The sequence below is a fragment of the Coturnix japonica genome, chromosome 2 (genome assembly GCF_001577835.2).
Source record: "Coturnix japonica isolate 7356 chromosome 2, Coturnix japonica 2.1, whole genome shotgun sequence".
NCBI classification, from domain to species: domain Eukaryota; kingdom Metazoa; phylum Chordata; class Aves; order Galliformes; family Phasianidae; genus Coturnix; species Coturnix japonica.
The window spans coordinates 3,266,082-3,279,791 of NC_029517.1; the positions used below are offsets into that span (position 1 = coordinate 3,266,082).

Sequence of the window (13,710 nt, forward strand, 5' to 3'; positions counted from 1 at the left end):
TGCAGAGCTGGTCATTTCACAAATGGGACATTGGCGCAGTGTGTCCTAACAGACATTAGATGAGGTGACAAGGTGCAGAATACTGCATTTGTGTTCTTTGCTTTGCCCCTGCTTGGAAAATCACTGCTCCTCATTACCTCTATTCTTATGAGCTGTTTTAATTAAACCCTCCCGAGGAGCTTATTATCCTCATTATTCTGTACACAAGTCTCAGTCATCTTTTTCCATTATTTTTCTGTTCTAGATACACAGAATTGACTTTAATGGTTTTTAATGGTGAGACAAATTACTCCATCTTTATTGTTCAGATTAAATGGATAATTTGGTATTGCCTAAGCAATGCCTGTCCAGGCCAAAGAACACTAGAAATAAAGGAGGTTTCCCCTAGCTTTGGAATTGCATCTTGATTACCACATGCTTTTCAACAAACATATTTTATTCATCATCATTATTATTATTATCCTTGTATTTGCATTTTCATAATGCTCCATGCTGCCATGTAGTTGTCAAGTTTTATTCCAGAGATAGCTGCGCCTTAGTGACAAGTGTGTCTATTGGACTTCCCAGTACAAAAAGCATGGTGGAAATAAAAGAAATAAAGGAATAACCTTTTTTTTTCCCTTGTCTTATGGTGACTATCAGAAGCAAAGAAAGCTGTTGTCTTTGCACCTAATCATGATTCCGAAGCACTGGTGTTAATAAACCTTCCTTTGGTTGTTGCTTGGAGTAAATATGCCAAGAGATGTGAGAATCAGGGGATTTGGCAAGACAGACTCATCATCTTCAGAGAGAGATTGTTTGCTATTATTATTTCCCCCCCTGGGGCATGGCATCTTTGCGTCACCACTAACAGCTGCATTTAAACAGTGTTCCAAAAGGGGATCATGGGCTGCTCAGAGCAGGACAGCATCTGAGCAGATGTCACCGGAGAAAATGTTAAGAAGCTGTGAATCAAAAAGCATTAGGAAAGAAATGCCTGTCTGGGACAATCTATATATATATATGTATGCATGGCTATCTCCAGAAATAGGCCCATATGTATAGATAGCCGTGTACACAGATACACACACCTAAATAAACACCCATGTGCATGTACACATATATATGCCCATGCATGTTTGTTTAGGTGTGTAGCTTCTTCATTTTAACTACTCTGGGACAATTACAATATTGACCGAAGTAGCATACAGACAGCCCCTAAGAAGGTTTGTGTCTTGTGCTCCTTTTTCCTGAATCATGTAATGGATTATTTCACACAGGGCAGCAAGGAAACCACTTTCTGAAATTAGCAAATTATGCTGAAGCCATCAGACCTGGGAGAATTAACAGCTCATAACTGCCCAGTGAGCAATTGCTCTCTGGCTGTTTTCTAAGGGAAAATTAGCACCGCTGAAGGATGCTGGGGGGACAGCCCAGAAGATTGATTTCCACTCATCAGCCAGGGCAGCAGGTAGGCTGCAGCTCACTCTTGGAGTATATTTCCCCAAATACCTTGCAGGTAGCATACATCTTGCCATGAAGAACCATCTCACAGATACAGTCTGTAGAAGGCAAATCTTTGCGGGGCGTAGAAAGGAGTTCCATGGGAAAGTGTCTTAGTAACATGCCATGGGAAGATAAGATGGTTTTCTTTGGGCTGTTTTCCAAACTTTAATTTTCTTCTTTTAAGATAACCCTTCACTGGCGCAGCAGAGACCATGAAACATTTTGTTATTTCCCAGGAAAGAACTCGCTTCCTAAGAGCTGTGCATGGATATCCTCCATCCCAGTTGCACAGTGGCTCTTCAGAAAGCCTCCTTGTCTCTGAAGAGACAAGCTGAGAGCTGTATCTCCAAAGCCCAGCACCCTGACAGGGCATCTCTGAGCCGTTTATTTTCTTTACAGTGTTTAGAAAGAGACAGGAATACAAGGGAAGGAAGGGGGACAGATTGGGCAGTGTTCACCCTTTGAGGAAGGCGGTGTGGTTAAACACCATCTGTTTGTCTGCCTGCTGTGTTTCATGTCACTGAGCCACAGACTGCTGAACATCAGGAGAGGGTATTCACTACTACCAGTCACTCGATGGATCATTGGGTACTATATATAAACGCAGACGCACACACACACACACACACGTATATATATGTAATTATAAAGACATATTTGTTTTGTTCTGAGACTTTTCCTTGGATATTGGTTCCTGGAGAATAATTGGACATATATATGTTATGTGTGGGTATGTTTATCTCTATCAAAGCCCATCCGGATGCCTACCTGTACAACCTACTGTAGGGAACCTGCTTTTGCAAGGGGGTTGTGCTCAGTGATCTCTAGAGGTCCATTCCAATCCCTGCTATTCTGTGATCCCATGATTCTGTAATCTCTTCTGTTTTGTTTGTCCTCAGGAGACAGAGATTAAAGCTAAAAGGACCTTTGGCCCAGACTGGTCGTTCTCCTTGGAGCTTTCTTAGATTCCTCTAAGAATCTAATTCAGAGTGGCCTTTTCTTCTTGAAGCCAGTCTTTGGATCAAAAGTGGCACAGTTGGGAAGATCTGATGGGTTCTGGCACTAACATGAAGTTTTTGAGGCAATACCTCTCTGAAAAGCACAGTAATACTTTAACCATAGACCCCTTCCCATTAATGCAGCCAGCCAATGGCCATGGGTCATCTGTGGCCATTTTTATGTTCACCCTTTAAGACATTATCAGATGTAATGACATATTTTGCTCAGTAAGCAGAAATTCCATTCATTTCCATGTCTCCAAAAATAACACTAACACCAAACACATCCTTTTAAAAGAAGAAATCAGACAGACTCATCCTGTTTTCAAGGATGAGCGTAAGGGTAAATGTGACATCTACTGAAATAGTAAGGAAGAGAAATGTGCCAGCAGTCTGGGAGGTTAACTAAGCTTGGAAACCACCAACCCAGCAAAATGGACGATCCTAAGATCTAACCTCAGCCCACCAATCCCATCTTCATCTGCTACCGCTTGTTTATATTATGGTGGTTTTGCTGCTCCCAGAGAAGTCAGTGAGGTCTCAGGAATCCATCTCATACCAAACATAATAGGAAAGGCACAGCATGGCCCACAGCTGCTTTATCTGAACTCCATTATTCAAACCCAAAGTTCTTCTGTGCTTGACCTTTGCTCTTAGAGCTCTCTGGAGTCCCTTTAGAAACCAATAACTTCATGTACCCTCAAACTGATGGCATAAAACGCATTTATATGTTGTGTACTGAATTACAGAGATGAAGCACCATTGAAAAGTGTTGTGCATTCACATCACAAAAGATAGATAGATGAGTAGGAATAAAAACGTATTATCCAAGCCTGTTCTTCACTCTTGCATATAACCTTGATTTTCAATCCTTATTTCATGCGTATAAAGTATGCCTGGTGGATTCCTGCAAATGCTAAAGCACTTTTTAATGTGGTGCTGCTGAAAATATTTTACACCTAGAGACTGCTGAGGGCATCTGGTGGTTTATAACTGCAGCATACAAGTGTACTTCACATGAGAACGCACCTAAGGCCACACTGGTCAGATGTAGTCCCTTTGTATCCCATAAAAATACGTGGAAGAACTTATTTACAGGAAGGGTGACAGAGCACTGGAACAGGTTGTCCAAAGAGGTTGTGTGTGAAAGCACAGCCATGGGTTTGCACTGAATGGGGCCCTGAAGCCCCATGTCTGGTTCTCTGATGTAGTTCCGAGCTCTGTGGAGGAAAAGAGATTTCCTCTAGATTCAGATCAATGCAAATTACCTCTCCATTGGTGGAAGCAGACAAATTAGGAGTCAGGTCAAGCCCTGAGCACTGTAAGAAAATCTAACAGCCAACTGCTCTGAGGGTCACACACCTGGAAGATATCCAAACCACAGGGAGAGGGGAATGCAGAGACCTTTTGGGAGGGGGCATATGCAGCCTATGTATGCCAGTGGTGGCTTGGTTTAATTTATTTTGTTTAGTTGTTGGTTTTTGTTGTTTTTCTTTCTTTTTTTTTTTCCATGCACTTTCAGAGTTCACATAGAAGCCACCTCCTTCTGTTTTCTTTCCTGTTCTCCCAAAGTCATTACACTGTAGAAAAGTTCCTACCCTGAGGTCAGGTTGGTGGAAAGCTGAGATGCAAAAGGGAGCAGAGAGGAAGTCTCCCACCATACCAACAGGGAGGGAGAAAGGAAGATCTTGTTACAGGTTTAGCACTCAATACATCTGAAATAGTACTTACACCTTTTGTGGTTCATCGGTCTCTGAGTTTCAGCTGGAGTGAGGTGGGGAGAGAAGGAGCAGGTGGGCTGGTTCACTCCAGAGAGATCAGTTCACCTGGAGATACAAGACGGTTGGCTGTGGTCTGGTGGAGCTTTGTAATACATGGAGAGAGCATGGGAGAAAGGAAGGGCCCATAGGGTGTTCTGGTGCCCGAGAGAACCACAGACCATGACCTAGAGAGGAACTATGGTGCTTGATTTGATGGGAAGCCATTTCCCTAACTCCAAAGGCAACTCAACTACAGCAGAGCACCTTATCCTGTCCAAATCATTCCAGGAGCAAGTGTGAGTGGCTCAGCAATGAGCATGCCTTCAAAGTATTCATCTGGGAAAGAAGAAAGGATGAAGATTAGATCCATCCCACATCTCCCCCAACACTATCTCAACCCAGCAGGGTTTGAGGTGGAGTAGGCAGGCTGCAACATTCAAGGACACCAGTTGTGAAACTGATGTTCCCTAATCCTGCTATTATATTGTGAATTTTACAACATCTTATTAATAAGCATCACAGATCTTGAAGGGGGTTTTGTGTCCTTCTGTTTCCTTCAGTTTCTTTTCAGCTTCTCCTTTTTCAATGTGCATGCATCAACAGTTGAAACAGTGAAGAATTACAGCAAGAATTGAATTAAATGGCATCAGTTAAAGTGCCACGCCATTTAAAACAGCATATCATGGAGTGGTAAGGCCACGCTTATGAGGACTGGGTTTCCACTTCCAACAGGTTGGTTAGAGGACCAGTGGCAGTCAGTGTGCATTCAGGGCAGGTTTACCAGAGACATCATGTGGAACTCCTGTAGCAGGATGGTCTGTTGGAGAGCACACTGTCTGAAACCTATAGAAGCAATGTCCTTGGCTTGGCTATGCATGACTTTTGTGGTCTTCTGTGAATTATTTGATTGTCTATTAGCTTGAAAAAGAGGTTTCTCAGACCATGGAGGTGGTTGTTTCAGCTGGCAGATGACACAGTGTTTTGTTACCTGGAGGACCTTTCCTGATTCAGCATTTTGGTTTCCACAGCTGGGACCTCCCTTGAGCTAGGAGATGAGTGAGACCTGGAATTGCCCTTTTTTTTTTATCCCCTGGGTGAATCCAGGTCTCCATATTCCCAAGGAAAGTAATCTTGGAAACTAGTAAGGAGCTGCCCTTTCAAAGGTCAATCTCAGCATTTGGGTAAATCTTCCAAGGCTTTCCTCAAGGACCTAAACACCCCATCCAAAAATTACCCTTCCCTGGAGGATCCCTGTTGTGATGCTGGCTGAGACATGCGGCACCTACGTCTGCAAGCAGGCAGAGTAGCGTGCATGAATGCACGCATGTGTATGTCTTGGCAGTTCTGACTCGACATCCTTTCAAAAAGAGGCCCTGTGGTTAATCAGAGGAATTAACCACAGCCTCTGAAAGTGTTCTGCCAGCCAATCAGCAGGCCCTTCCCAAGGCCATTGCTGCTACAATGGTCTCGTTGTCTGATATGAACATGGATCTTTCCGGTTAAATTTCTGAATGGGGCTCAGGGATGCTTTTGTTCAGCTGGGCATAGTAACACCTCAGAACTGCCAAACGACCAAGAATCCAAAACTTGGAGTTAGGTGGGGTTTTTTTTAACTTTTACCATGGAGGCAAATGTTTTCCAGTTCAAAGAAGACCCCAGTTTGGCAGCTGGAAAAGTGCACCAGGCCTTACAGGGAATAAGTTATTATAACACTTTTTTTTCCCCTAAAACTCTCCAGCTTCTTCATATTCACTTTTTAGTGTCTACTGTCCCCATATATACATATATACATGCGCACAAATCCGCACTAGATTAATATTGGCAAGCACACCACTCTACCAATGGAAACCGCAAAGAAACATTCACATATCTTGGGATTCTGATGTAATAGGGCTGAGGTTTTGCATTCCAGGACAGCATTGCTAGCCTCAAATCAAAATCAGAGCTGTCATTCAGAACCCCGTGTTACGAATGTTATTGCAGCCCAGCGGGTGGGGTGAGGGAAAAGAGGGGGGTGGAGGAGGAGGGAGCGAGGAGAAAGATGCTGAATTAGTTGGTTTCTTCTGAGTTTATTTCTGATTTCAGATGATGAAAGGCAGTATGAGCCAGGATGGGGCAAGCATTTTAACCCTTTTCAGGCAGATACGTTCAGTAAGCCTCACATGTGGCTTAAGGCATGTGCCCCAGCTACAGAATAAAAGAAAACATCTCAAAATCTACTGGAAAGCTGAAGGTTTCTGGGCCCAGCTCTAAAACATAGAGGGGCAAGGCAGCTAACACTTCAGGATTAATGGCTATGAGTTCTCTTAGTCCCTTAGAACAGGACCATTTCCAATGGGATTTTGGCCAGCTAAAGTTGTGTCTGCATTGGTTAAGCATAGTTATAGGGTGCTTTAGATCAAAAACAACAAAAAGCACAAATGGAATTGATTTCTTCTCACAACCCTGAGCCAAAATATGCCCTCCCCATGTTTTCCATGGTAAGCTGGCATTCCACCAGCCTGGCCATCAGTCAATCAGCAATAGTATGGCACAGCCCTACAGCTAAATTTTGCTCTTCCAGAAAAAATCCCAGGTCAGTGGGCATTCTATTTGAGCAAAAATTGCCAAGTGATCTCTGGATTTGGCTGAGAGTTTGTAAGGCGCTTTGGGTTCCTTTGGGATGAAAATGCTGCAAAGCTCCCATCTTCATCACTATTCCATTGCAAAAATCACAGCTCCACCCAGCTATTAGGAAAGAGAAATTCCACTTTCCAGGCTGCTCTAATGTCCAAAAGATGACATCAGGTGTGATTGCCCAAGGTTTCCCAAGCCCAAAGATCTACACCCCACCAGGTACAACAGCCTGAATCTCTGTACTGCTACAGTGGATGTGTTACGATGCAGGAGGACGCGTTCTAATGTGACGCTATTTTTTCCATCATTTGTACTGCAGGAGGTCTTTGATCGCCTCTATTTGATTTATACTGTTGGATACTCCATCTCTCTGGGATCCCTCACAGTTGCTGTCCTTATCCTGGGATACTTCAGGTAGGCGGCTCTGTTTTTACCTAAGAGAGTTATCGCTGGACTAGAAAAGCCTTGGGCTTTCCTAAAGGATAAAATTGGGATGGCATGTGCTTCTTCAACAAGCCATAAGGGTTACATCTGTGCTTTGGGCTGTGTTAGTCCCACTTAGGTCAAACTTCTGGGGGATGAGGGGAGGGATGTTTTAACTTCTTCCCATTGTCTGCAATGGAGTTTTCTAGACCAGATTTATAACCAATGGGAAATGAAGCACCTCCAGGAAGAGACTTGTCTCATTTGGAATACCATGTAGAGTTTTCTGTTCCTAATTGTCCTTAGAGTTAGGTGGGTAATTTTTAGGTGGTTAAGGTTTCATAAGGGAAATGCCACTCTAAACCCAAACTTTATTGAAGGAGGGACTAGTTGGCCATATAAAAGTCTTGGACAGAATAAATCATTCTCTCCATTCTGCTCCAGTACCTGGGGAGCTAGAAATGACCACTTGCTCTTCTTCCTGCCCTCTCCACTTTCCAAGGGATCTAGGTCCCTAAATATTGGTTTGAACCTGCACCATCCAGCCCATTAAGCTGGATTTTGCATGTTTTTTGTTACCGTCATGACCATAGGTGGAATGAATAGTCTCAGTAATGGAGAGTAACCACCCATCCCTGGTGGTACTCAAGACCAGGCTGGATGGGGCCCTGGGCAACCTGATCTAGTACCTGATTTAGTGGTTGGCAACCCTGCCTACAGCAGGGGCTTGGAATTGGAGGTTCCTTCCAATCCAAACTGTTCTATGAGTCTGTTATTCTATGGTTCACAGCAAAAATTTATCCTTTGGGCAAAACACAACCATACCCCATAAAGGCCACCAACCTCCTGCCCTCTCAACCCTTTTTCCCATTTTCTGCACTACACTGGCAAGGCTAATAAAATATTTAATGTCCACATATGCATGAGTGCTCCTTGCTTCAAGAGGCATCACTTTGTCACATCTTAGCCCAAACTAGACAGGTGGAGACATTCTTTACCCCAAGGATCAGAGGAGCAGCAGTGGCCAAGCCAGACTTTGCTCCAGTTAACATATAATCCAGAGATTCACTGACTGCATTTCAAATGCAGAGAGCAGAGCTCATCTTCATTTATACCTCAACAATTCCACTTAGCTTAATTTGAACTATAATAGTACAGGAAGCAACTGTTATTTCTGTGACAAGCTCTCCTGAAAGAGGAAAGAACATGTCTTTTATTTGTGCAATCATATATGTGTTTCTGATGTTAGAGCTGGGGATTTAAGGGGGTATAAATCCATTCACTGATTCGTGCTCACTCTTCTCCCCAGAGGCAAGATCACTGTTTCTAAAACACCTTAGGGGTCTGCGTCCAATTCACTTCTTATCATCCAGCTTTTCCCCCCAAAGGATCTTAAAGCGCTTTACAATCAGCATTTGTGGGGTCATTTACCTGCGGCTGCAATGCAGCCATTGCTGAGGTGGAGCCCCAAAACTGTTCATTATGTCCATCAGTGGGTAGTGTCTACAACAGCAATCAGAGGAAACAGCCCAGCACAACATAGATGATAACCCCAGGATGGAATTTGGTATGGGCACAAAAATAAGCAGTTTATTCTACAGGTCCACAAGCTCTGTAGTATTTGCAACCCATTTTTGCTGCACAAAAATGCAGATAGATAAGTGTGAAGTCTTTAAATACTGACTTAACTCTATTAGAGGACTGGAGTTCTTGGAGGAGTCACCTGTGAGAGGGACAGAGATACACGCTTTAGTATCAGTGAGAGCTGTGCACGTATCCTGCTTGATGCCTGTACATCTGGGAAAGTAACTACATGTCTGATGCACACTTGTGGCACATGCACTGAACACTGTGCATGTATTGCATATAAACATGCTCATGCCTTGTACACTGCACAACTGATGTTGGCTCACTGCATCCTCTAGCTGTTGACTCACAGCACACAGCCCACTGCATGCATCCTTACCACCTGAGCCCAGTAGAAGCAAAGTGTGTTTTTGCTCCTTGTCAAAAGTTCCTAGTGAGAAACAAGAGCTTTGCCCCATCCCTAGAGGTTCTCATGGCCAGTTTGGATGGGCCCCAGGCAGCCTGATCTAGTGTGGGGGGGTAACTGGTCCACAGTAGGGATGTGGAATTGGATAGGCTTTAACATCCCTTCCAGCCCAACCATTCTATGGTTCTCTGTTCCTATGATTCTATGAAATGAGTATAGGTACTATGTTGTCCTTATGCAAAGCCAATGGAGCTCTCAAGAAGCAGAGGTGACCCCCAGTCTGTCCAAGGCTAACCTACTCCAACTCTTCTCTTTCCTCCATTCTAGGCGTTTGCACTGCACTAGAAACTACATCCACATGCACCTGTTTGTCTCCTTCATGTTGAGAGCTGTGAGCATCTTCGTGAAGGACGCGGTCTTGTACTCTGGGTCAGCTTTGGAGGAGATGGAGCGGATTTCTGAGGAAGACCTGAAATCCATAACTGAAGCACCTCCAGCAGATAAGTCACAGTTTGTAAGTATCACCAGAGCAGCCTCATACCTCTGTCCTTTCTGCCCAACACCTCACCCCTTTGAGCAAGGCATTGGACCATTACCCATTTTTACTGCAGTGGGTATTTGGCTGATTTTCCACTTGGATCTCCTCCCTGTATGAGCCATAGAGGCAATGCTGTGCTGTAATGCACTGTGGCATCTGTACCATCAAACTATCACCCAGGGCATTGCACAGGTTGCCCGGAGAGATGGTGGATGCCCCATCCCTGAAGACACTCAAGATTAGGCTGGATGAGGCTCTGCAAATGATACATCTTCATTCACTCTTGTCACCTCCATTTCACTCTATGTTCAAAGGAAATCAAATTGAACAGTAAAGAGTATGATTCATCACATCCCATAGTAAAAACTTAAGCGAGGTCAGGTGAGCTTGACTGCAGAAGTACTTGTGTCTCTTCATGGCGCAGATGGCTCAAAAGGAGACATCTGCATTGTCCATGTGGTTGTTGGGTTGAAGCCTATCCTCAGATTTCAAAGTTGTTGCCACTTGCTAAAGCTGTCTACTCTTCTCATCTCTGGTCTCACCATAGACCTCCCATGACTGATCCTTGCTATCCACAAACTGCTGGATGCTACAGAGACAGCAGAGATTTTTATTAAGATCAAATGTTAACTTCAATGCACAGAAAGGATTAACAAGAAATTAGAGCTAGCTCAAACACACCAGTAGAGCATCTCCACCAATGGGACATTGCCGTTCACAGCACAAGCTTTGTGCCTGTGTATTCATTTGGCTCCATAAGTGTGTTTCACAGCCCATGCTGCTACCAGGGACCTGGCTACAAACAACCCTATTGTCTGGTGTTTGTTCAGTGGCAGTAATCACAGCAGTTGTCCAACAGCAGACAGCGCTAAATGCTTCCCCAAAGACAGCTGTCATGCCACAGACCCCTCCAGGGAGCCGTGCCTGTTGACTCCTCTGTGTTAGGATGCACACCTCATTTTGGAAATAGCCAACTGAGATAAGCTTCTGAGACCTTGACTCTCACATAGCCAGTTGTGTAGCTCTGATTTGGGGCGTCCATCCAAATTGCTTCAGGTTATCAATAAGAGAGATCATGACTTACTACAAAATCAGCACCTGAAATGTTTTCTAGCTTGTGCCTAAGAGCCCTGAAATGGAAATTTGCAGCATGTTTTCTTCTTGCTTCAGAAATCCATTTCATTAATTCGGAGACTCTCTGATCAGAGTGCTCAGTGCACTTCAGTGCATTCTTGTGAGAAGAACACAGAATATTTCACTGCATTGTTCTCTGTTTCTCCTTGGGTGGAATAGTTATTAGGGATATTAGAAAATAAATAGCATTTCCCATTCTGATGAACTGACAGGCAAACAAGTGATGAAAGCAACAATCAATATTTATTTTGTTTCCAAAAGGAGTAGAAGCTTTGCAATTACTGACACACCCTGTGTGGGGATAAATGGTGATTTTTAATGAATATAGAAGTTATTGTTAAGACTGGATGGGATTAGTATTATTATTTTTAATTGATCTTCATTCTATTCCATCTCACATTTTCCCACATTTGCAAAAGAAGGCACTGTGTATCCTTTTGTATCAATTAACCACATGCAGTATCTTCACTTTGCAGTTTTCCTCTCTCTTAAGCATGATATTGTAGTTCAGTGTGAAGTGAGAAGCCAGCTAATATTCCCATCAAAAATCAGGGACCTGCTAGGTTTCCCACCTAGTACTTCAGATCTGTGCAGAAAATACCTTGATTTGGGGTGAAATCCCTCCATGGGCTTTGGAAGAAGTCACACTTCCAGGTGACAGTGGGCCCAGGTGAGGTGACTTGCACCAGGTCACCCAGACCAAGATGACTTGGCCACAGATCTTTTGTTAACATGGCCATGAGTAATAGGAAAAGAATAAAGCACAGAAACTCTAGGAAGTGGGTGAACCTCTCATCTCTGTGTTTGGGGGAAAGTATCAGTTCACTATGCACCCATGTATCCCAGCCCTTCTACACCTCTTTGCTCACCTAGAATCATAGAGTCATCAAATATCCCAAGTTGGAGGGGACCCATGAGGATCACCAAATCCAGCTTCTGGATCCACATTGTATGACCCAAAAATCAGACCATATACCTGAGAATGTCATCTAGATGGTTCTTGAGGACTTGATATTGAGGAGATGGTGTCAAGCTGAGGAGAAGCTTTCTTCTCAGTTGTTCATCTCTTCCTGCACTAAAACCCCTCCTTGTAAAAACTCTGCTAGAGAATGTTCTGATTTATTTTTTTCTTTCTCCTTTCTTCTCAGCCCATCTTGGCAAATATGGATTTATGTAGAACAAGAATTTCACACCATGTTTCTAACCCCATCTTTCTGTGGTCGTTGCAGGTGGGTTGCAAAGTAGCGGTTACCTTCTTCCTCTACTTCCTGGCAACCAATTACTACTGGATTCTGGTGGAAGGGCTCTATCTCCACAGCCTCATCTTCATGGCTTTTTTCTCAGAGAAGAAATATCTTTGGGGATTCACGTTATTTGGCTGGGGTAAGTAGATAGGGTGGCTCTTGCAATGACAATGAGCTTTGTCATTAATCCTTTATCACTTTTGAATTGTGGTACTCACACAGTGATGCTTCCAGGATCACCAGGATTACTTCCATGACATCTTGCCATGTTTCCAGGGCAGTAAATACATGCATGTGAGTTGCTTTTAGTGCACTCTCTAAGTTATCTCCAGCTTTGAGATACTTCTTGCTGAGAAACCAGCATTGAGCTGGAAGGGTTGGAAAGTTGCATGAAGCTGTGAGAATCTGCTCCCAACATCAGAGCTCAGCTGCAGTTTCCTACCTCTGATCTCAGTGGCTGTAAAAAGCTCCTGAGGTTTTGCACAAGCTGGATCACCAGTGGAAGCCTGCAGTTTGTGGGGAAACCTTTTTTTTTTCTTTCTCCTTTTAACCCAAGCAATCTTTTCATGGAGTAAGGGATGTGGGTGCAGAGGGGGTGCTCATTAGTGGAAGGCATTGTGAGGCACAAGCTTTTCAGATGAGAATGTGCTTTTTGTTCACTTCTGGCATAAGCTTTGGCTTGCAAGGAGTTACGAGGTGTGGGTAGGGTGAGGACAATAAAAACACTGCCCACCATTGTCCGAAGCATGCAGACTGGAAGGGAGAACAGGAAATATATTAGATGATCCTGAAGGACACAGCTGCAAATGATGGGGTATGAGTCTACAATGGAGCTTACAGCAGGAAAAGACAGCTCTGAGATACCCATGGTTACCTCTAAACTATATGGTCCTGGGCCACTTCCCAGCTCCAGGCTCCAAAATGCACCTGACCACATCCTGACTACATTTTAGGACAAGAGAAGTGTATGTGCTACACCATCCCCATTCCAGGGCACGACTTCTTCCAGAAGAAAACCCAGGCTTTTGGGTTCTGAATGAACCATGGCATACCTAAAAATATGGGCAAACCAGGGCATAGGTATCCACAGTCTGCGAACATAGGAAGGAATGGTAGATGTGTAACATGGAGAACTATTAGAAAGGGTTCCAGGAAATGAATGGTAGGCTGCTGTTTTGCTTTGGCATCATATATAACAGCAGAGCTCCAAGCAAACCAGATTATGGTGCAAATCTGAGGTTAGAGAGAATGGCACTTTTTTGCTTTGTGAGTTGAACTAGATGACCTTTAATGGTCCTTTCCAACTCAAACAATTCTATGAACATGCAAGTGAACCATCAGCCTGCAGGACTCTCTCCAGCCTTTCTCCTTCCTCAAAAGCTCTTTGCTGATCTTGTATTCATAGGCCAGGAGCAACCAGTGCTGCTTCATAAGGATGGGAGGCACAATGTCAGACTAGAGTGGGCATCCATCTCTCAGATAAAACTGAGTCCTATCCAATTTGTAAGTTTGTGTGGAC

General features: G+C 43.8%; 1 protein-coding gene across 1 annotated transcript in view; it reads left to right on the plus strand.

The window, feature by feature from the left end:
* Positions 1-13,710, plus strand: part of PTH1R (parathyroid hormone 1 receptor) — a 102,602-nt gene that overhangs the window by 65,703 nt on the left and 23,189 nt on the right. The window contains exons 5-7 of the mRNA XM_015852965.2: positions 7,179-7,273; positions 9,603-9,789; positions 12,177-12,330. Coding sequence (XP_015708451.1) covers positions 7,179-7,273; positions 9,603-9,789; positions 12,177-12,330 — 436 coding nt within the window. The remainder of the gene's footprint in view (positions 1-7,178; positions 7,274-9,602; positions 9,790-12,176; positions 12,331-13,710) is intronic.